At 44.8% G+C, this 24,083-nt stretch overlaps 1 protein-coding gene across 1 annotated transcript; it reads right to left on the bottom strand.

Moving 5' to 3' along the window:
• Nucleotides 1–336: 336 nt before the first annotated feature.
• On the bottom strand, nucleotides 337–22,887 carry ZFYVE1 (zinc finger FYVE-type containing 1). Its single transcript, XM_032188412.1, has 12 exons — nucleotides 22,650–22,887; nucleotides 21,519–22,378; nucleotides 11,587–12,091; nucleotides 9,489–9,703; nucleotides 7,240–7,346; nucleotides 6,172–6,280; nucleotides 5,507–5,604; nucleotides 5,273–5,390; nucleotides 4,745–4,915; nucleotides 3,747–3,927; nucleotides 3,115–3,228; nucleotides 337–2,035 (listed from the first exon to the last, which is right to left on the bottom strand). Exons 2-12 carry the CDS (start codon nucleotides 22,014–22,016, stop codon nucleotides 1,803–1,805), a joined length of 2,349 nt encoding a protein of 782 aa, XP_032044303.1. The 5' UTR covers nucleotides 22,017–22,378; nucleotides 22,650–22,887; the 3' UTR covers nucleotides 337–1,802.
• Nucleotides 22,888–24,083: the final 1,196 nt, after the last annotated feature.

Below are 24,083 nucleotides of genomic sequence, written 5' to 3'. Positions count from 1 at the left end.
CAGCCTACAAACCAAGAACACGTTGCTCACCTGTTAAAAAAATAAAAAGACTTTGAAGCACAGAATTATGCTGGATGTGCAGAATGTCTTTTCAGAGAGAATTTCTACCTGCTCATGCCCACCCTTGGGCAACTGTCAGTTTATGGCAGACTTTGCGTATAAAAACATGAGATAGTCCCCAGCAAGCTCGGCCAGAACAGAAGGTATCCTGGAATGTCTTCCAAGTCTACTTCCGTGTGCAGGCTGGATGTAGTTGTGAAGGGGCAATCGCTTTGTGTGGTCTTTCAGAAACCAAGTGAGATCTACATGTTACAAGGAAAAAGTCGGTACACTTGCTCAGAAGATAAAGTCTTTTATAGTAGTTAATTTAATAATACAGTCCTAAAACAGGGTCTTGGGCACTCATCTACACAAGAGCACATTTAATAAGCTGGGGAAAAAAATACCACAGTTCCAGGACATTGCATCAAACTCCAAGAGGAGACAAGCCTCCTGTTGTGGAAGAATTCTTGTCTATGTACGCCAACAAGGGAGAATTTTAGGCAGTTCAATCCACAATGGTCTCTTCTTACAACTGGAACCACAAGTCCACAGTACAAGGCAGTATTAGTTAGGTTAAGTGGTGGTTTTGATAATAAAAAAAAAAATAAATCAATGAATTCAATGCAGTCCTTTAATAAAAGGATGAAGCCCAGTGAATGCCAGTTGCTAGGAGCAAAGAAGAAAGGTTCCCATTTTCCAGGTAGATTTGAAAGTTCTTATTATTAGAAAAAAAGAAAAGATACGTCATATCTGTGCAGTTTCTACGCAACCATGTCTGAGAGCACAGAGGCTCCATACACTCAGGGATCGCTTAAAAAGTGGGAGAAAAGAAAATTCATCACAACCCAAGCAACTCAAACTTATCACAGAATTGCCTACATAACTTGTCTTCTTGTTCTGCTCTGGACAAAACTTTTAATTGCAACAAGCTGGCAAAGGAAGCTGAAAAAAACCTGAGTACATGAGAACATTGCCAGGGAGATGAAGACCCTGTTGTTACCTTTTGATCTGGTATTGAACTTGAAATGGCAAACTCGGAATGCTTTGCCTTGTGCCATGATTTGCTTTACCTTTAAAAACTCTACTGGTCTCTCCCAGGGGGTTATTTCAACTTAATACCTCTTGCACTGCAAGACCACTGTTCATATGACAGTTCAAACAAACTTGCTAAAGAATCTGAGTTTAATCTTCCACGGCCAGAAGTATGGCACCTCCAGATGTAGGGCTGCTCGAATTCCCAGGTGTAATTCGTATAACCAACACTGGAGAGGCCTGTGGTTTCCTGGCAGCACAGAGTCCAAACCTTCCTCACAGGACATCATGATCAGTGAGACATTCCAAAAGAAGAATTAGAAGGCCATAATTCTGATCCAACATAGCAAAGAACAACACTATCCATCATTTGAACTAGGAATACTCAATGCTTCACTAGCCACCTGCATTCTTAATATACTGAATTATACATAGATATATATATAGATATATATATGTACTTAAATTGGAATAAAATACACTGGATTTTGGTTCACTCATTTACAAGGGAGTTCCCTCCCTTCTCCAGTTAATTTGAAATTAAAACCTAAAGGCTGAACTTAAGCTCATTCCCAGCGTTCCAAGATGGATATAACACGAGAGGAGGCCAGAAACTGGAAACATGCACTCTGGCTGCAACAGGTTAAGAGGTGAAAGGGAGACCAGATATTTTCATTTGTAACCCTGAGAACATAAGGAATTGCAAAGATTTGGAGAAGAGCCTGGGGTTAAAGGTCACCAGGCTTTTTATTGCAGTTAAAGCAAACTCGGACTGGGTGATCCCATCCACGAGAAGGAACCGCTCGGCGGTCATGTGAGCACTCGTCACAGAATCCCTGGCCACAGGCCCGACAGTGGTGTTTGGAGAGCTTGATGCTGAATTCCTTCCGGCAGTTGTGGCAGTGCAGGATTTCATGGTCTGGCACCCAGTATGCAGGTCGGGCAGCATCTTTTACCAGACCTATGGGGGAAGTGATGGGGCAGGGGGAGAAAGATGAAGAAAATTTGTGAAAACGAGCATGTCAAGAACGTCTACATTCCTTCAAAGTTCCTCCAAAGGTGGAAGGCCTCACACGCAGCAAGCCGTAACACTGCCATTGAGGGGAAGACAACCTTCTGACAATACTTCAGCGTAACAGACAGACAGAATGGATGAAATGGGTAATGGCTTTCTCCCGCATTCTGCCTCTCTTCAAAGGAACAGATTGTTTTTCCTTACATTGTGGCATCTTCTCTTACTCATACTCTTCCAGAAGGTGAGTATGATGAGACAGTTGCTCTTTGCTACCTTCAGTTTCAGCTGTGGCCAAGAAAACAGTCACCAAGCCACATATTCAGAAACACTGAACTGAGGAAGAAATTTATTCTTCCTTCCATTGAGTTGTGCAACAAACAGCCCACAGAGGTGATGGTGGGACACACTGCAGGCAAAGCAACAAAACAACAATCTGAGCAATGAGGAGTTCAGCTCCAACAACAGAAGATTCAGATGCAAAGCGTTTGCTGGCATACCTGAACTGCTACCCAGCACATGAAAGAGCAGCAACCTTTCCCTGTACTAATCTCACCATGAAAGATAACATTACTGATCATTTTCCATCAAAACCAACTTGGACAGCTTCAAATTCTCAGCTCTTCCTTGCAGAAGTACCAAGTGCAAGCAGTCTCCACGAACATACACAAATGCACTCAGCATCTCTGGGAGAAAACCAAGCCTGACAAAATGCTTTCTAATCAGCCAGTCCTTAGGGAACTTCAACTGGTAGGTCACTGAGGTGATGCATCAGGGCAGCATGAACCACTTGCAGTTTGGTGCACACAAGTTTGAGGAACAGGTAGAAAATATGGAGTGCCAAAATAGCATGCTGAAAATCAAGAGGAAACATCAGCTGCGGGGGGCTCTAGAACTCTCAACCAATGGTGGCATCATAGTGGAGTTGACGGTCTCGTCATACAACCTCTTGAAGTTCAGTCCAAAGTTTTGCCCTGTGAAATCAAAAATACCTCTAGACAAATCCATCAAAAGAGAGCACAGCTCACCTAAGGGAATGTCCATGGCTGTCACCACTGCTCCAAGAGTGTTCTGTACGGCTTCCCCCACCTTCCTGGCAATAAGCGTCCCACCTTCTTCGTCTGAAGGCAGCTCAGCCACATCTGCATGACACAAGAGTTAAGGACTCAGCACCTATTTCCAGTACAATTTCTGCCAAATTTATTCTTTTGCATCAGCAAAAACCCAAAAGCAGCAAACCCAAAAGACAGATTGGGACCTCTCCTCAGCCTCTATCTCCCACATCCCCAGTCTTCAATTGCAGGGTTTTCACTTCATTTCAGAAATAAAGGACAAAACAAAGGTTGCTGCAACAGCAGCATCCCTGCTCTGATGCCAGTTCCACACCACCAACAGGCGTTGGGAAAAGAAAGTAGAAACCCAATTAGAAAATAATCCTATCAGGGAGTCAGATATCTGTTAGATCATTCCAATCTTCCTGCCAAAAAATACCGAGCTCTTGAGCTTCACTAGAAAAAAAAAGAAAAGAAAAGAAAAAAAAAAAAAACCAACCTCTAAACCAAAGCCCAACTTGATCATTGCTGTCTACACCCACGAGCCAAGGACAAAGACTCCAGATTACTACCCAGAAATAATTCTGTCGCAGTCAACTCGAAATTACCTAACTGGATGCCCCTGTTTTCATAGCAGTTGTCACACACACGCACTGGTGCTGGTCCCCAGCCTCGCTCAGGCACAGGACGGGTCTTGGAAGAACAGCCATCACAGAAGCCCTCTCCACAGGCCCGGCAGTGATGTTTAGTGTCATTATCTTTAAAAGGCGTGTTGCACTTATTACAACTCTGATCAGGACAACATAGAAAGAAAAACTGTTAGCTTAATCTTCCTTAATGGTCTCATAGCAGAAAAACAGAGCAGAATTCCAGGCTGGCATCACTCAGACAGAGATTGTGAAAACTACAGTTACACCTGAGACTAGGGTGATACCACCCCCATACCTTCACCCCAAGGAAGTGACTCAGCTAGGTGTGTATATAACTATACGCAAATATGGCGGTTAAGCCAATAGATTGCTGTGATCCCTTCAGTCCCAATCACCAATAATTACAGCCACATTATGCAGGACTGAATGGTGGAATGGTGGGTATTTGGTCTTGGTGGGGTTTAAGATTTCAGAAGGCTGCTTTCCCTGAAGAGGTATCTGTTTCCGCCAAGACATACGGAATTCCTTTCTAGTTCTACTGTTCGGTCCAGATTTTGGCGTCTGGTATGAAACCAGAGTTAAATCTCTGCACTTATAAAAATACTACTATCAACCACAGAAACCAAACTTAAGATGCAGATTCGTTGCTTCTAAGAGCAAGTTCATGCAAGCCAGGATTTTCAGTGGTGATACTGCAGGGAAAAGAGGTAACAAGAAGTAGGGAGGGAACAGTCTATTTGGCAGGGCTGGGCAGAGTCTGTTCATTCTTACTCTAAGTCAAGAATGGGAAAAGCTGAAAACCATTCAGTTCTGTCAAAATTGTAGGAGAAGGGCTTGCTGCAATAAAACAAGCATTTAGAATCTGCAAAATCCTATATTACTTAAAGGGTGAGGAAAGATTTTCAGCTATGCAAAGCTTTTCTCTACAGTATGGAAGTACAGTAGCTGCTATTTACCAGGATCTGAGAGTTGGGTCTCCAGTAAGCTGGGGCGATCTGGTCCGTCAACCAGGAGGTCACAGCTTTTGTGGGTCCCAGGCTAAGTTCAGATACTGATTGTGCCATGAAATTCATGCCATCCAACAAACGCTGGGCTGCATTGTTGTTGTCTTTCAGAAATCCATCGGTCTGAAACAAATTTCATTCATTTGAGAATAAAAACAGGAAAATCTGATTTTTCAAAAGCAGATTGCTCTGCGACCCTGCTGCTCCTTGTTAAACTGCTAAATTTCACCAGCCCTACTTTGAAACACAAGGGTAGCTTTCAGTGATGTAATATTCACACAGAGATTTCATGAAATGGCTGAATTGCTGGTTTAAAAAAGCCAAAAGATGACCAAAAGCCCTTGCAAAAGTTCTTTTAAACAGCAGACAGAGGACCTGCTCGAATCATAGTCAACCCATTTTCTCCATCAGTGTCTCGAATAATTGACACGCTTGTGTGGATGCGCACATACACAAGGACTATCCAGCAACCAGACTTACCCCTGGCCAGACATGCTCAATTTCTGTCCTCACCACAGTGTTCACAGGATCCTGGTTGCCAAACCAGTACTGTCGGCTGCGGTACACCACCCCACAGTTGGGGCACTCAATCACATATCTGCAAGAGAGGATTAAAGGAAGACAGCTCGCCTCAGCGACATGCTGGAAGTCCAGAACACTAGGTGGAGTAGAAGCAACAGAGAGCAGAACAAAGGTCGTAGCTGCAGTACTCACCCTGACCAAGCATATTTGGCAAGGCCCAGCCAAGGGGAGTCAGTGGAAGCAGAGGTTTTTGGCACCACGCTGACCTCCATCCCTCGTTCGTAACAGGCCTATATTATAATAACAGAAAGGATCAATTAAAAACACATTCTTCAGAATCCCAGGCTCCAGGTCTCGCAGCTGTTTGGTGACATAAAGCATGCAATTGGCATACAGTGGTCTCCACAGCAAAAAGCCACTCAACAAAACCAAATAAAGAAACCACTACCAATAATTACATCTGGTAAATATTTCTACCATACTGAATACCATGACAGGGGCTGAAAATGTTCCTGTCTCCTGCATACACTCCATAGAAAAATCAGCTAACATCAAGCAATAGGCACAGGCAATTACAGAGAGTAACTGCATCCAGCATGTAGAAAGTCAACATCAGCCAAGTTTAGAGCAGCTGAGCTCACAATTTAGCCAGCGACACACAGCACATAGTGGAGAGGACATCTCCAATCAAAAAATATAAGTTCAACAGGGATTAATTTTTCTTGCAAAGGCCAGAGCACCTCTCCCATTTGAAAAAAAGCAACAAAACAGGCACATGCCTGTGATGTTCCTCATTCATTGGGCCATCCTTTCCTTTCTTCATTCTTCAGATCTTGTCCTTGTGTGTCTCTACTCACCTTACAAGTATAGACTCTGTTATCATACTGGTGAGAGTATCTGCATCGACTTTTGGATTCATGCGGGACTCCTTCCTTCGCATGGTTCATGCTCTTCTTACAGCCACACCTGAGTATGCAAAAGCAAGCCGTGAGCTGGTACTGTTAGATATGGGACAGATGTCACTAAGAGTTCATTTATATTACTATCTTGCCTTTGTGTAGGCGTTCTAACCCCAACAACTGTACATAAAGCAATGATGTCACCTATTACTCAAAGGCAGGCTCTTTGGAAAGAGTCGTAGCAGCTGTTTCATAGCACAAAGCAGCACTACAAAACAACTCAACGTAGGAAGTGATCACTGTAGCCAATTTAAATTTCACAGAAAATTTTAAGTAGGACTAACCGAGCTTGGAAATTTGCCAGAACAGCGTTAACAGTGCAGCCAGTACAAGAAGCTGGTAGGAATTTTCTAACGAACACGAAAGAGTGTGAACATAGCACTACAGTGTATTTGGGAGAGAATGTTTGCAGAAGCATAATCTGCCCTAGCATCCTGCTGTTGGAGTACTTTACAGACTCAGAGCACTTGCAGGCTCAATCTCTGTGCTCTTCCCACAGAGCTACAAACCAAGCTCTAATCAAACCTGGGGGTACGCTTAGAATTAGCCACAGGGCACAGTCCAGGCCCATAACGTGTGCTTTAGCATTGTTCATGTAATAAAAACAGCAGGTAGATATCATCATACAAGGCTTCAGGGGATTTCCTTAGACATTCCCTTCTTCTACCTCTGTCTGCAATTCTCAGCCAAGTTATTCATGAGCCATCCAGGGAAAGGATATGGGCAAAACAGATTCACAGCAGTACACAAAAATAGAGTAGGCAAAGGCCACGTATCTAGCTGGGACATGACAATAACAGCCATCCAATTCCACATAGGAGTCTTATTTCAAAAAAACTCTGCCTGGAAGCACTACCTGATGATAGATGCCAGGTGTCAAGACATCACAAAAACTTTGTTTTACTGCTGTAGACCAGAACAGCACTAACTTCGAGAAGGATGAGGGTACATTTCTCATCCACTTACCCACAACTGAGGCACACAGAGGAACATGTGAAATATTCATCTGGAAAGAAAGAGCTGTGAGCCATCTGGTCATCAGGGATCTCCCCACTAAACCGGTCACTTAGAGCCTGGGAAACAGAAAAGTATCAATGAACTGAGAGCAACGCAGACATTTTATGAAAGCTTTTCCAAGCAAAAGCATGGGCTCCTCTTCTGGAACCAGAGGCAGAAAGAGGGCGCACAGCTAACAAATGGTGTCTTGCAAACCTGGAAACCAAGACAAAGATTAGAAGTTAAGCAAGACAGACAATCTTGCACTTGTACAGAAATGACCTGAATGTTTGTAAGATACTTTTCTCCTCTCCTCCTGCCCCTACCTTGAATTTTACAGCAGAAATGGGTGGTTGAATCTCTTTAGGCAACCTGTGCTTGGTCACCCTCACACAGAAAAGGTGAGGTTTCCTGATGTTCAGATGAAACCCTGTGTTTCAGTTCGTGTCCATTGCCTCCTTAGCTAAGAGGGGGTTGTATTCTGGAAGCCTCTAGGAGTTGAAGAGCCATTTCACACAGTACACAAGGACACATTCTTTGCCCGTCATTCAGGAAGCGCTGCCGAGTGTTCCTCTGGCTGTGTGAACGATTGTTCTTCTCTAGGCTGGTGAAACTGCAAGCCTGAGACAAAGGGTTTTGTTCCCTTTCCTGGGAGCATCCATTCTTAGATAAATCCAACCCTTAACCCCAGCACACTTTTTCAGTTCTTCTGGGTGTTATGGTAAAAACAAGTAGATTGGTAACCACTGAAACAAAGCACTTTTTTTTTTTGATGGAGATCTTTGAAGGCATGAAGTCTATCTGAATCTCTTCCTGCAGTTGAATGAACTATAATTACTACCTTTATGGCTACTCTTCCCTTTTCCCTTCCAGGATAGGCAGGGGGAGGAAACATCTCTGCTGTCTGACAGGGATTGACAGTGCGTATGCACACACATACAGATCTCTCTCACCACAGGTTCTCTCAGCTAAGACCTCTACAAACAAATCTGATTTCACAGAGCTTCAAGGAATTTATCTTTAAGGTATCTTTCAAGCTTGACTGATACTGGCCAATGGATTCAGAAGCCACAAGGGATAGACAAAGATGCCTAGCAAGCCTTAAGTCCCCAGCAAGAGAAGCTAAAACGTTAGTTTGCATTCAGTAGTGATCTGAACACAGCAACCACCCTACTGGACGTGAGCTGACATAGAGTGATAGCTGTATCTGAAACTTCCCTACTTGATTATTGTGGTAAATGTGTGGAAATTAAACCTGAATTAACCACTCCAGCTGTTTCTTCCATGCTGCCTGTCTGCTCCCAGAGCAAGGAACGGTGTACCCACTACCCCAACACTTTCTTCTGGGCTTCAGTTACCCCAAATACAGAGCAGCTGGAGTCCTCTGTTCCAGTGGCTGTGACCAACATCAGGAAAGACTGCTAGCACTGACACCTTCTGCAAATACGCCCCTGCTTCCCGCTCCCATGGTGAGGCAGATGTTTTTCCAGGCCAATGAAAACATGCTGCTAATCAGGTAGTGGTAAGCAATGTGTAGAAACTCAGAGGATGGACTGCAATTTTTTAAGACCTGAAAATCCCTCTGACATTCTGGCGAGGTAATCTTTAAAAAATAAAATAAAATACAAATCACCAGCTGCTCTCTCCACCAATTCCTTTTCATCAGCCTTCTGATCTGATGCTGCACCTCTGAAATGATACATCCTTTGGCTTGGTCCCATCTGGTTCCCTAGCTACCAACACATCTTTCCTCCTTTTCACCACATAGCCCTTTGGCTACACTATGCTCAGTGCCAGGTTTGCCAACCATTAACTCCCTCCAAGTCTTTTGCAGTCCCTCCCCTTGTACCGAGGGGCCTCCTGTTTGTAAATCCCTCATCAAGTGCTCACCACTCACAGCATTAGTTACATTTTCTTCCCCAGTCAGTTTCTTCCCAACTCACTTTTTTTTTTTTTTAATCTGTTTTGCTCTTCAACTTTTCTAGACCTTGCAATCTGTTTTTTTTTTTGGTCTGCTTTTTTAAAAGTAAAAATTATCCAAGCTACCTAGTTGTTACACAAAATCATCGTCTTTGCTAAAACTTGCTTGATTTCCATATATCTGCAATTCTGTGTCACTGGTTCACTTGCTCCAGCTTAATTAGCCAGACTGACAGTTACTAGCAACAGCGATACAAATACAGATTGTACCGAACTGATCTCCAAACCAGAGGACTTACCTTGAGTGCTTTGTAGATAACCCCAGGCTGTCTAGGTGACCGAGTTGTATTGTTCTCCAGCTGCTGCTCCACAGCTCGCCGAAGTCCAGAGAAATCTGTTGGAGGATTGTATGTCCTTGTTCCCTTGTAGTGAATTGAGCTGAAAGCCTCAGGAAAACAGCTTAGCTTCCGAAAGCGATCCTGAATGAGTTTCTCAGGAACCTCTGAAGGATGATCTGTATGTAAGAGTATCAGGAAGTATATAAACAACTGATGGTTTAAAATAATATTTAAATTGCACACTGCTTTCATATGCCACTCTGTGCTAGTTTTCTTAATTCTTCTAATACATCTGAAATGCAGCTATCATATTTCACAAGCCAGGAAAGAAAAACTTCTTCCAAAACCAATCTGTGTTTTTTTGATATGTAGATTTAGATCCTAACACCAAGCTTTGTAGAGACTGCAAATCCACAGGTAAAGCTGGAAACATCTAGGTTTGGAAATACAAAAACAATTTATAACATAAGGCAACTCCACGTCAACACGCTAGCTAGCTCCTCTCACCAGACCAGAACTTGGTATAGTTACTCCTAGCACCTGATAAGTGGAGGACACAAACCTTACATGGGCTGTTTATTCTGCACGCCAGCTCTGTAGCAAGGAAGACCGAGTCTATCAGCCCCTTGTACAAAGTGAAGCACTTCAACTGGCCACATACATTTCAGAATTTCATGTACATTTTAGAATAACACAGGCTCTTTTTCCCTGCCCTAAAACTACACAAACACACTCTCATCTCGCCATTACCTCCTAAGATGGGTGATGGCAACCTGATGCAAATCCGCGTGCTAAAAGGTTTCTTTGCTATTCATACTATGATCAGGAGGGATCATAAAACAGATTTTTTTATGACCCTGACTTTGAACGCAGGTGCCAGTATCATTGTGGGTCACAGTCTGACTTGCTGAAATAGCAAATTTCAACAGCTACAGAAAACTCCCCATTGCTGATCAGCAAACTGCTATGGAAGAAAAGGAACTGCCATGGCAGGTAAGTTGAAAGTAATTAAGAAGGCACTCTAATAATCAGCATAAAGAATGCCACATTCTACTAGCTCAAGATCTCACCCATCAGGAAGGCAAGAATGAAAATATGGGCCAGCAGGGTGCTACTGTGGCATTACACAGAGGGCAGGACTGAGCCTTATGCACTGTAGTCCATTCATTAGGGCTTTTGCTCATCAAAGAATCAGACAGAATGAAGGAAGGTTTCACCGTGCCTTTTGAAGCATGGAAAAAACAGGGCCAGGAAAGAAATTTACATCCTGTATAGTCAAAACCAAAATTTGCCTTGACTTCCATAGGACAGTGCCTTTCACTCAGACATGCAAATAAACCACACAATTTAAATACGCATAATCCAGTACGACGTGAGCCAAGTTAAAAGCGTTGGTAAAGAACACTGAAAGCGATGGGAATAATACTGTGCCAGGCCTGCTGCTTTGTTTGCTTCAAACGTGGCTGCAGAGAAAAGCAGCATCAGCCCTGTGCCACCAGTCTCAGTCCCAACCTCACACCCGCCTCAGAACAATTTTGGTCCACAGAAATTAGAAGAGTTGGTTCAGGGTACTGTGAGTACTGATGTTCATCAATTTCACTGTTCTTGCTCTTCCTATTTCCTACATATATTCTGTTTCTGGTTTTTGTTTGTTTTGCTTTGCTTCTCGCCTCCTCCCCCCTCTCTCTTTTGCAACAGGACTCTCTATACCCCTGCCAAAATCCCAGGGTGTCTCAGTTTTCACCTTCGTCTGCCATATCATCCATACTCCTGATCCTGTGCAGTGACCCTCCCTGTGGCTGGCACAACTCCCATGATGACCACTCAGTGCCACTGCTCAGCTGGCTAAGAGGATCATTCCAGCTGACCTAGAGGAGTCAGACCACCATCAGGGAACGCTCTGCTCCTTCCACAGCCTGGCTCACAGACTGGGACAAGCACAAGCAAAACTCAAACCACATCTTTTACACAATAGCAAGGAGCACTGAACATTCAGCACAGCCTGATAACCTGCAGACAGCAGTTACACAGCAGTGAGCAGTTTTTACTGCCTACTTACCAGAGCCCAGTAGCTTGGTGTACACAGTCTCATGGAAGATGATGACACCTGGACCCAACGTTGACAGAGGAACATCTAGGCCGCATCGGGCTGTCGTAGCTTTTAGTTCCTTAGTGAAATGTTTTAAATAAGCTTCCGAGGCATCACCAAGGAATTTGAAGAGATCGTTGTGGAGCCTGTCAGCACGAGTACGGTAGATGACGAGGTCAGAGATGGCCAGGACCTTCAGCAGCAGCCGCGTTCTCTGGCTGAGGTTCACAGTGGCCCCCAGGAGGCCCTCTGTGTCGATCACCACCACTTTGCGCACAGGGTCGTACGCTGCCCAGACTCCGACTGTGCAGGACTCTTGTGCTGGAGACGTCTTGAAGACTTCCCGGCCATAGAAGAAAGTGTGGTTAAGGGTGTGAGACTTGCCATCCCCCGTGTTCCCAAAGATGGACACCACCTTTAGATGCTGGTCAGGACTGCAGTCCAGTTTCTTGATAAATTCTTCCTCATTCCTTACCTTGAGGAAAAGGAAAAAACATAATATTATAACAATGCAATTGGAGTAGACAACTCAGAACACAGCTGGCTTTAGGAGTCATAAGATTAATGAGAGCAATAACTTCCTGTTCAAAAACTTCATACAAAATCTGAAGCACCAAGAAGTCCAAAGCAAAATATTAGAAAGCAGCTTTGTGACACATACACATCAATGGGATGCAGGCTGGTCCATCACGTAGCCATTCTGGAAGTGATGCCTCACTGCGATTATCTGTCCAGTGAAACCTCTTCTATAACGTTACCCAATTCCCAGAGGCAATCCCTTTTAGAGAAGAGAGCAAAACCTTTCTCCTATGTCTGCCAAAACAGCTACTTGCAGCGTGGCAGACACTCTCAGTAGCATTGGTCTCCCTGGCAAGTCTCTGAACTCAAGCGCAAAACAGGTGAGTGCTTTTGTCACCTTGACTTCATCATGCACAGAGTCTGAGTACTGGTGACTGAAGAAGGTCAAAACTGTCTTTGACAGAAGTGCCACAACAACCTCAATGATTCATTTCATAATTTACTGTATCGTGCTTTCATTTAAAGAACATAAAACGCAACACACACAGCAACAAAAACTCCTCCTCCCCCAAAAACAAATGTACAGCCAAAAGACAGTAGACAGACCTCAGCAGATCACCTTTCTTTGGCTTCACATAGATTAAGTGACAAGCACCGTGCTATTTAGGGTAGAGAACAGGGCATTTTCTGTTTGGATCAGAGAGCAACAGGGAACAGATACCGAGCAGTGCAACAGGGTAGGGCTCTGCACGAGGGCCTATCTTGCTTTCCTTGCAGAATGCAGCCTTGGCTATCAAAGGTTTCATGCTTCTGGTTACGGTTGCTTATCACTTGGTTTTCTGTCTCCCATCGAGTTTTTACCCCACACATGATGTGACAGAGAAAAATAGGACAGACACTTCTTGAGAATAATTCAATCCACTCCCTCCACCATGATCCCCTCGTTGCAGAATCCCTGCAGCCAAAAGGAAGGGGGCTTCCTTCCCCTCTTGGTGGCTAGAGGCAGCTTGGCTATTCGCCCCCTGCTCCTCAGAGAGCACTGCTGGCAGGTCTCAGGATACAAGATCCAGAGAGGCCACGGGGTAGCAAATGATTTCTTCGAACAAGTTTATTCTTAGATCAGTAAATTAGTTTAAGGCTCATCCAGTCTCACTCGCCCTCGTCATATCTAGCAGCAGCCTCCAGACTTGGAAGGAAAATAAACAGCCAGCACACCGGGCTGTGGTTGGGAACAGTGCTCAGAAAGAAAGGCTGGGACTGCAGGGCTGCAGCACCTACTCGCTGGCTCAAAGCATTCAAGGCAGCCTCACAATGCGGAGAAAAACAGGAAATACAGAAATCAGAATGCTTTCAACAGAATCGTTTGTGGGAGACCATCAAGACACTCTCAAGACCTATGTGCACAAGAAAGGGTCTGCCTTTCTGGTGGCTGTGATTAGCAGTTTGTTGTCAGGAAGGTGGTTCAGATGACAGACTCAGTCTCATTTAGCACCTCTGGAGATGAAAGCAAGTTCTTGGTTCATGGGGTAGCTGCTAAAAGCAGCCACTGATTACATAATGTTGCACATATGTAAACACAAAGGAATATGATTTTTTTCTTTATTCTACTGCCTCCCAAACTTCTTACTGTAAGGCCAGCAGCAGATTCTTTGCCAGAGTAAGTGCCTGATCAGACCCACTCACTCCAGTTATTCACTCTCTTGACAGTGCAAGAAAGTATCAAACAGTTGCTCAAGTGTAGGCAGGGCAGCTAATAACTAAGGTCATTTAAGCAGCACTGGTTGATATTTTGGTATCACTTTGGGAGAGCATCTGCAAGGGGTTGAGTTGGTATTGGCATAAGATACAAATGACAGTAGGGAACACAGGGATAAGGGTAGCACTGCAGTGCATTCCCCCCAGTGAGAAACAGGAGTCAGCTCATACAAATTCCACTGAAATTGTCTCAGGCTGAGCTTCCCAGGTTGACAAACCTTCCTTTTGTTGAGGATATTGGTATCTCATGAGGTCCTTGCTCTTTTGCATTCGTCTTCTTTAATTACTGCTGAACACAGGGATGACACACAAAGAACCATCCACAACAACCCCTCTATCAGTGGCCAAATAAACTTCAACCAACCAAGTTTATTTAAGACATTTAAAGACAATTAAAGACAGGCTGGGAGTGTGCTGAAGTGTGCTGGGAGTGTGCTGAAGTGAAGCTGGAGCATGCTGAAGCACTAAACCATTCGGGGTTCATGTCCTGCTTCTTCCCCCCATCTCTACAGCAGTTTGTTTGGTACCACCTTCTGCTGTACACACCAAGGATTCACATTTTGCCATGTACACTCCTGTGCTGCCCAAGAGCTCCACATCTGACATGAACTGCAAAGAGTAGATATGAAACTTTCCTTAAATCAGGTAGCAGTGATGATTAAGACTGAAAACTTCGTACATCTTCCGTAAGAGACATCTCTCTCCAGCTCCTCGTTTATTCACCAGAAGTATTTTGTCATTTCTAGTATCAGAGACTCATTGACACTTGTGTTATGGATCTTAGAAAAAGACTTCCTTCTAGAAAGAATAATTTTTCTCCACCGCAGGTTAGAATCCTGCCTAGATTCATTTTCCAGTTTCAGCTACGTTTCTGTTAGCAGTGGTCATGCACCCTCCATACAGTCAGTCACACCACCTGAGTTGAACTGAACTGGAGGTGGAGGCTTTCAGCAGGAAGAACTAAAAGCTTCACAGCTGGAGTCCTCTCTGAAGAGGACACAAAAACCTCATACCACACAGCTCTGGAATGCATGTGGATGTCCAGCCTCCTCATCACTCGTACTCTGAAATGTATCACTCCTAACAGAACAAGTTACCTAGATCCAAGCCATAATAAAAGTAGAATTGTTTAGGAAAAGTCTGGAAACGAGAACTGATAAAAATGACATTCCTGCCTATGAATTTCTTGGAAACAACGTTATTCAGACAATAACATTTAAAGCTTAGAAACAAAACCCATAAAATAGAAAGGAGTTTCCAATGAGCTGTACTCATACAACTTTAACTTTGCCTCCAGGCAAAACAAACACATTAAGTGAATCAGACATTTTTTAACCACAGTTTTATTCTTTTAAGACTATCCACGAAGCCTTGAAGGCTGGCTAGCATTCATGGAAGTGGTGCACAAAGCTAGAGCTGTGCCATGATGACACAACAGCTGAAAACAAAAACACAGAGTGCGTGGCATAGGATCCCTCAGTGCTTTCATTTGTTAGTGTTACACCGTCACTGTGAGTTATGGTGGTACTTTTGTTGGTGTATTTTGAAATCTTACTCTTTGCTTAAGCTAATTTTAACAGAGTGTTTTTAATAACAAAAATACATTTTCTGCAATCAAGAAATAAATATATTATATTAATCATTAAACATATGAGTCACTAGACTTGTCTGACAACCAGAACACCACAGTATCTGATGTTTTGTATCACAATGTACACAGCCACTGTACACAGCCATAACTCCAAGGGAAGGCAAAGGAGCACAGCTGGCTTATCCCAGAAACTCAGGTGTGATAGGCTATTAAAAAAGCTGCTGGAAACAACCCACTTTTGCTCCAGGAGAAACCTTTGCTGATATTCCCAAATGCTTCTTGCTACCAAGTGAGAAAAAGGACTGGATGGCTCCCTGTAGGGAAGGAAAACTCCTATGAAACCCGTCACATCAGTAGAGGCACAAGAAGTGCCTTAGACTATCTCGATTCAAACCCTGTTTCCAGTACGATCCTAGACTAATTCAGGCTGGAAGAGGTCCCTGCAGCAAAGGGCAGGGGCTGCCCACAGGTGAAGCCTGCGTCTATCATTTAGAAAACTTTCCTGAAAGAGACAAAGAGATAAGAGTTAAATCCTGTTTATCGACCCTAGCTAGGGGGATAGACCCTATGTCAAAGGCTATAGGGCAGAATACCCTGAGAGGGGTGGAACACAACACAGGTGGATGGGAGGTAATCTACTGTGAGCCCTTCCTAACCTAAGAGACAATACTGACTGAAGTATTTTTATTAGCAGATAATCCACCCTTGGAGATGACAACCAAGCTCAATGAAATTGCTGAAGACTAAACACCTCCCTAACTTCTTTGCTAGCTGAAGAATTTTCCCCTCTTCCTTTTTCAAGATCTCAAAACTAACAGAGACTTCAAGGTAAACACAAGTATACTTGTCCTGCTACTTTATTCTGAGGACAGAAAACCAGTGCACTGAATTGTAGGAGAGGGAACTGCAAAATTGGTAACAGAGTAGGGTGGGAAGAATACTCAAAACTAGCTAAGTAGTAAGAAAAAATAGTCCTGGAGTATAAGGCAGCAAAGTACTTTGGCAAGAAAACCTCTCTGAAGCACAAAAAGGAGGAAAACTCATCAATAGCACAGCAACAGGAATCAGGGGCAGAAATTACAAACTCTGATCCAACAGACCACACTGACCTAAAAAAACCTTGGATGTTTCAGCATTTCTTCTTCCTCCTTTATACCCATAGAAAATATATCAGCTGCAACTCTTCAGGCTACAGGGATACAGAAAAAAATCCCAAGAAATTCACAGGAGGCAGTAAAAAAGGCACAAAACAAAAACATTCTCCCAACAGCAAGTCAAGCAAGAGTGTCACAGAAACTAGTTGTCTGTTAGACAAATGCTTTTTTTTTTTTTTTTTAAACTACAGAGGCAAGTAATGAAATTTAAGAGATTGTGATCTTCTCTTAGAAGACATACATTAGCTAGCATTGACCCACAAGAAATATTTAATTAGAAAAAGCATTCCTAGTGACTCTCCCTTCTCTCATCCCTAGACTTGGGCCAAGCTCAAGTCAGCAGGTAATAAAGAGAAAACCACAGCACTTTCATCAGGCTTACAGAAATGACAAAAGCAAAGCAGCTACTGGTCCTGAAGAGTTACCATTCTGTGCATAGAACTTTTAAAAAGAGGCAACAGAGGAGGACATGCGGGCTGTTACACTGTTAGAGGCTGCTTATTGCATCAACTGCTCTGCGTTTCAATAAAGGCAGTGGGTCATTCTCAGCCATCCTGGCTGACTGCAGAGCAGTGTATAGATCCTGCTCAGTACTGGCTGAGGGGAACAACTAATAATCCTTCAAGTGTCTAACCCTGCTCACGTTATTTTCTTCCTGCCTCCATGATAAGACAGGCTACAAAGTCAGTTTGTTTTTATTTTTCTTTGAAATGCAGAGAATGGATGATTTCTTGTGACAGGGATTGTTTCTGGTCAAATACCAGTGAACTCAAAGACAGCCTTGTAACTATCAAGCATTTTCCCCGTCTGCTGGGGTAAATGAAAGACTTCCTCCCCTTGCATAGATTCTGCGTGCTAAGTCCTCAACTACAGCTTTGGACAAAGCGTTATCATGGAAGCCACTGATGCCACTAAAGTGGAGTTCTGATCCTGTGAAACCCTCAACATCTGGTCCCCAAGATAACAATATAAAATTGTGATGCCTCGTTAAGCATTTCTCCCCTGCCTCAGAAGTAACAGCAAATAGAGGTCACCGCACAGCTGATGGGTAACTCTCCACTCCGCTGCAAAGGTTGTGTAACAACCAAGCAAAGATGGCTGCTGCTTCACCAACTGAATAAACATTAAGTACATCAAAATGCAAAGGCAGACACAGACCAGTGGAAAACTTCAAGAGAGTATCAGGACCCGAACCAACTATCCCAACCCTTGTCGTGTGTTCATTGGTGTGTTTTTCTTAACAGGTCCAGGAGTAAAGGAGAGTTTTAATGAGACCAATGAACTGTTCTCTAAGTTCCTATGAGAAGTGCCTCGCACATGCAAGGAGCAGCACTAGAGATAGCACAGTCGTGCTGGCTTGGAAATTCAGCAGGTTTGAGGTAGGAAAGGAAAGGTGACACCTTCTCAGAACAAGATCAGGAGATTCAGCTGGGGGATTTACATACATAAGAAAAGAAGACACAGTGCTGGGTTTTGGCCTACCATGGCAAAGAAGAGATGTGGAAGACTAATAACAGCAGTGACGAGACCAGAGCAATTGGCTGAGGAAATAATCCCTGCAACATCACCCTGAGTAGAGATAAGCAAGTAAGACCGAATATATCAAAACCAATTAACAAACAAATGCTGCTGTTATCAAGAACAATTTGAAGTTTCAGCTTCAGATAGGTGATAGACAAGGCAAAAAGTTTAATATTGTGCAAAGAAAAAACGTAAAACTGTAACACAGCCTGAGAAAAGGGACATAGAACGAGGTCTAAACTGCAAGTAATGTCAGTTTGTAAAACACCAGCAAGATGTTTTATTTTTTTCAGTCCTGGAGGAAGTGAAGGAAAAAAAAATCTGTGGAGTAGGTCTGGATGGCTGGGGACTAAGTCACAAGACGCCACGCTGTGTGGCGGGTGAGACAGCAGCAGTTGGACCTCCCTGAGGAACCACCTCTCTGCTTCTTCCACAGCCTTGCAGTGAGCTTGGATCTTACCTTTAGCAGCAATTTTTTTTTTTTTTTTTTTTTTTACTGAGATAACGTCTTTCTGAGGTGTTCAGATAAAGTGCTGCGATGAGGAAGTCACAGAGAAGCCTGCATTTCACAGGGATGAGCTTAAGCTACTGTCAGTTCTCTACAAACAACTGCTGTACAACTGGTGGCTTAAGATGGGACCTTTCCCAACTCTAAGCAAATCTGACACAAGCCTAAGAAGTCCTCAGCTTTTTCAGCTTATGGCTATGTCTGCAAAGGGCAAAAAGCTCCAAGCTAGCTCTGAGCAGGCCAGCGCATCTGTGCAACATGGCACAAAGACAATTAGGAAGATCTCAGAATTATCACAGCTCTAACAGTGCAGTGCTGAGCCCAAGCTAAGAATCAACACCTCTCAGCTCAACTAGTTTGCTGAGGCCCAGCTCCTTATGGATGAAGCTACACTGCTTCTGGATTTGAAGCCAGCTGCTGTTGCTTACACACTATAAATATCCTCAAGCTTCAGAACCACCAGCTCCTGGAAGCCAAAGGGAATGATGAGATGGGACACAACCACCTGAGCTGAGCAACTCCAATTTCCACAGCATAACAAAAAAAAAAAAAAAAAAAAAAAAAAAAAAAAAAAAAAAAAAAGTCTTTGTCCCATATTCCCATCTTATTGTCATATACTTACGAACATCTGACCTACTGCCAGGTCAGATGTTAGTAAGCCTGTATACATTAGCAAGCATCTTGATCCATCCCATTTGTTCAGGAGCATAACCTGTTCTGCCCAATTTTGTAGGACTAGCATTTAACGTTGGTAGGGCCAAATGTGCTGCTGAGAGCAAATCAGCAGTTTTCTCTCTGCTTTCCTAACCAAGATAACAATCTTCAAGTTCCAAAGGTCAAAAATCAGACGCCTGAGGACAGCTGCACTCTCTAACTCTGATCAAGCCTTCTCCTGGCTGCTCAAGCTTAGAAAACCACACACTCTCAAACCCTGAATCTTCACATTTCAGGTTATTACTGCTTTGGTATTTTTTTTGGACAATTAGTTGGTTTAAATAAGGAACTAAAGATTTCTTCTTAAGTAATCAGAAATCATCTTGCTAATGATGAGCACAAAAGACTTAAAATCTTTCTTATACCTGCATTGTCTGTTCAGTATTATCAAGGGCAAAAGATGCTACAGAACATGTCTTGAGAGCTCATGATCTGACAACGCTCTCTAAATAAAGGTTCTCGTGCTCACTAGCAGAAATATCACCATAATAGCAAGAACTCAAAGTTTCAGCTGCCAGAACATCCTGTAATTGAAAACTCTCAGACTGCTCTGAGACTGGCTGTGAGTTGTCAGGCAAGCAGTCAGCTATGAGGAAGAGAAAATCACTTGAGATGGAAGAGCTCTTGACTCAAGATCCCAGTAAGAGGAAAGATCATTTTCAGAGAGCTTTTCCAACCGTGTTCAGATCAAATTGTTATGATCTGATAAAGGACCATTGCAGTCCCAATAAGGAAGCTGGCTTTATCGCCCATGATATTGAAATAGTAATGCACTTGCTCGCAAGAGGCAGCCAAAAGTCTGCCCCAGCAAGGCTTACAGATTCTGGAGTATAAAAATAACTTAAAACAGTACAAACACACCCAGGCACAGCTTGTGAGGAACTTTCTAGGACAGCCATGTTCTGAAACACTTCAGAGCTTGCTCTAGTGGCCAGGTGAAGATTACTGAAGAGCCTGCATCTTACAGCAATAGCTGCATCTGCCATGCATTATATGGCAACACATGCTGAGGGGAAGCATACAAATTTAGGACTGCTACCACACCTGAAACTGTGATGATAGTTCACAGTCACTATCATCCTTTCTCCCCTTTTGCCTCCGTACACATCTTTTTACCACCAGCAGCATGAATATGTCAAATTAGGGCAACCAGATATTGAGCCATCAGATGACTACATTTTCTTTCAGTATCTCCTGAGCAAGGCTAAACATGAGAGCTGCAAACTGGAAGCCCAAAGATGAAACCAAGTTTTTAGTTGGATAACTAATCTGCCTTGTGACTTTCACATGTTGCTGCTTTTGTATGCACAGAATATTTTTACATTTGTAAAGTGCTTATGCTTACCAAATATAAAGGCCAACAGAAAAGTTAAATAAATGCACATACTGCATGCTAAACTCTAAAATCGTCTCCTGAGAGACTGTTCTCCTGAGAGACTGCCAACGAATATTTAAATCATTATTACCAGCAAACCTGTCCCAAATTGATGGCCAATCTCCCCCTCTTTGTGTAAAAGGCTGACATGGAACAGTATCTGTGACTAGCAACACTGCTTAACCACGGTGTCTGTAGGACCTGGATGGCACACAGTTGTGATTCCTCACAAACCCCTTATTTCTACTTTATCCTGTTCCTAAAAATCATATGGATTTACTGGTGGTGAAGGAGGGTAGCAGGGGGCTTCAGTTTTCCCATTAGCACTGCTTGGTACAGTGCCCACTCCCGGTCATACAGTAGGAGATTGGCAGCCAGCACTCCCATTGCAGGATACCTCCTGCAATCCTCTCGGTTCAGTTTTGTTCAGGAATGATCAGCATCCCGTATACCAAGCTCTTATCTTAGTTGTGCGTGTCTCAGTACAGTCCATTCCTTCACCAGCTTCACTTACCAAGACACTGAAAGTAGGCTCTTACCACACAAAAGGTCTTAGCGAACTTGCCCTTTGAGGAACTGGTGAGGGAGGCCAGCCTTAGGCTCTGTGTTTTCTTTGCCCAAGATACTCATTTAGGGCCAGGAACCCCTGTTCTCAATTTGTTGCTCTCAGTTACACTTCAAGAATCAACCATGCATCCCAGTAACATGTTAAACTAAGGCAGAACTGAAGATCTCACCTGTCAAACAGGCCACAGCAGCTCTTACCTGAATCTCCTCAGTCTCATCCACCAAGAGGAAACTCACAACTTTCTCTGTCATCTTCCTTCTCTTGGTCTCCTCATCCATCCCCTCCTCCTCTTCCTGCTCTTGGGCTTTGCCAGCATGGTACACGGTGACAGGGTGCTTCCTCCTGTTCCCCCCAGCATGTGTTCTCTTCTGGCACTCCACGCAGAGGTTGATTTTACACACCTGGCACCTCACTGCCGCTATCTGTCTCGACCCCGTCATGCTGGCGTGCATTATATTCCCATTGGCACCTTTGCAGGAGTCACAGTAAGGGACATGGCCAGGTTTTATACGGGTCCGTTCGTGGTTCCGTAACCTTTCCGGCTGATGCAGCTCTTCCTCGCAGCGCTGGCACTGTAGGCTCCTGCACTCGTCACACTCAAAGATTGCTTCATCTGTCCCACTGCAAACATAGCTTTCCTGGCACAGGAGTGTTGTGTTTTGCCCTTTCTCTGCAGTTTGTGTGTGGGCACTCATCTTCAGATTTCTTTAAAGCAGCGTTTTTCCCCTCTGCTTGTGCTTTACTAATGATACGTGTAAAAGTTGGCTGCAAATTTAGTATTTTTCACAGGAGAAAGAAACACAACAGGAGCTCTGTCTGTACTTAAATTTAAATAATTAATAGATGTCTCTGTAAAGTTTACAGGCTGACAGCACCTTGCTTGCCACAGGTGAAGTTTTCCTTCTGTCTCATACGCTTAAGCAATGTGTCTGGTTCTGCTTATCGTTATACCCGAATGCCAGCATCCATTCCTCCTGCGCTCAGCCGTGCGCTGTGCCTTCGGTGGTGAGAAGCAACCAGCCTGGCGTACCTCAGCAGCTCAGGGCGCGTTGTTTTCCTAAAGCGGGGCACAGACAGAGACAGTCGGTACCGCAGCAGGCGGAGAGGCACCACACACACAGACACACACACACACACACACAGACACACAAACACACACACTCACGGGATTGTGTCAATACTAGAAAATTCTCCGCTCGCACTCCGCGGCCAGGCTCCTCCCTCGGTGCCCGCGGTGTTTACACGCGGGGCGCTCCCTCAGGGGCTCCCCCGGGTGAAGCCGGCCCCGTCCCCGTCCCCCCGTTTCCCCCCCGTCCCCCCGCACCCACCTCAGCGGCGCAACAAAGGCGGCCCCGGGCCCGGCTCCGCGCCCAGGCCGGCGGCCGCCCCCTCCCTGCCGCCGGCACCGGTGACTCAGGGCTCGGGGCCCGGCCGCTGCTGCTCCCTCAGCCCCGCTCCGCCCCGCCTGTGCGGCCGGCTGAGCCCGGTTCTCCTCCCGCAGGGCCCGACCGGGCCGGGCCGGGGCCGCTCCGCCGCCCGCTGCCGCCGCCGCCGGCCGGGCCCAGCTGTGCGCCCCGGGGGTATTTGCTGACCGCGGAGCCGGGAAGGCGGCGGCGGCGGCGGGCGGGGCCGAGGGCACGCCGGGAGTTGTAGTCCGCGGTGGGGGGGGGGGGGGTGCGCGGTGCGCTACCTCGCCGCGGGGCCCGCTGGGAGATGGAGTCCGCGGGGGACCGACATCTTGCGGGCGGCTTGGTGGGGGGGGTTCAGCGCCTTTTCCTGTCTGAAAAATATAAATAAATAAATAAAACGTAAATAAATATTTCTGTTTTCTTTGCCTTATTTTCGTTCTCCACCCCCAGCTGGTGGCTCTCCTAGGCAGTGGGAGTCCCAGCAGGGTGGAAATAGCGCCCAGCAGGTGTGTGAGGGATAAAACCCAAGTGAAGCTCTTGCATCCCTGCTATTTCTCTCAGAGCGAAGCTCTCATCCTTCTACTTCTTGAAGAGCCACCGAGGGGCCATTTCCAGGCCTTGGAGGCCCATCAACCATCTGGGTGCCGTCCTAGCCTGGGCCTGGCACTCTGAGAGGAAGGCCCAGCAAGGAGTGCCACCGTTCATTATAATTCTTGTCACCCCTTTTATTTATTTCTTATGGTAGTTACAGCTAACGTGTGAGCCACCACGACTTATTTTAGTGGAAAGAGACCACAGGTCCAAAACTGAGGTGCATGACTGCCAAAAAATGGCAGACAGGCAGTGAGAAACCGGAGCTGTGGAAATGGCTGGTGGAGGCTGTGCAGGGCGTCGGAGCAAGAGGTCCCGCGGTGAGGCAGTAACCTTAGCCAGCCGCGGCCCTGCGAGGTTTTGGCTTGGGATACAGTATGGAAAGAGCAGGATGCTACATGGAACGCTAAGTCATCTTTCAATGGCTGCGTATTTAAGGAAGGTATATGACTTAGGTAACACACAGAAGTATTTTTGTAGTAATACAGTCAGCGGACCAACAATTTCCCTTTTTCCTCTAAAGGAGTTTTTGGATGGATGGATGGATGGATGGATGGATCAAGTGCTAGTGGCTGTCTCACTGGGGGAAGCTGTGCTGTTTCACTTCAGTAGGTTCACACGTCAACAGCCATAGAAAGGCGGCTCTGAAGTGCTTTGATATTTTGCTCCCTGGTTTGGTAGTCTACCAATAACTTCAAGAAGGAGGCAAATTACTTAACTGAATATCTGTGAGATAGCAGTGATAATGAATTTACATTTGTA

The sequence above is a fragment of the Aythya fuligula genome, chromosome 5, assembly GCF_009819795.1.
Source record: "Aythya fuligula isolate bAytFul2 chromosome 5, bAytFul2.pri, whole genome shotgun sequence".
Classification (NCBI taxonomy): Eukaryota; Metazoa; Chordata; class Aves; order Anseriformes; family Anatidae; genus Aythya; species Aythya fuligula.
The sequence above is the reverse complement of the archived record's forward strand: the minus strand, read 5'-3'. Positions and strand labels throughout refer to the sequence as shown.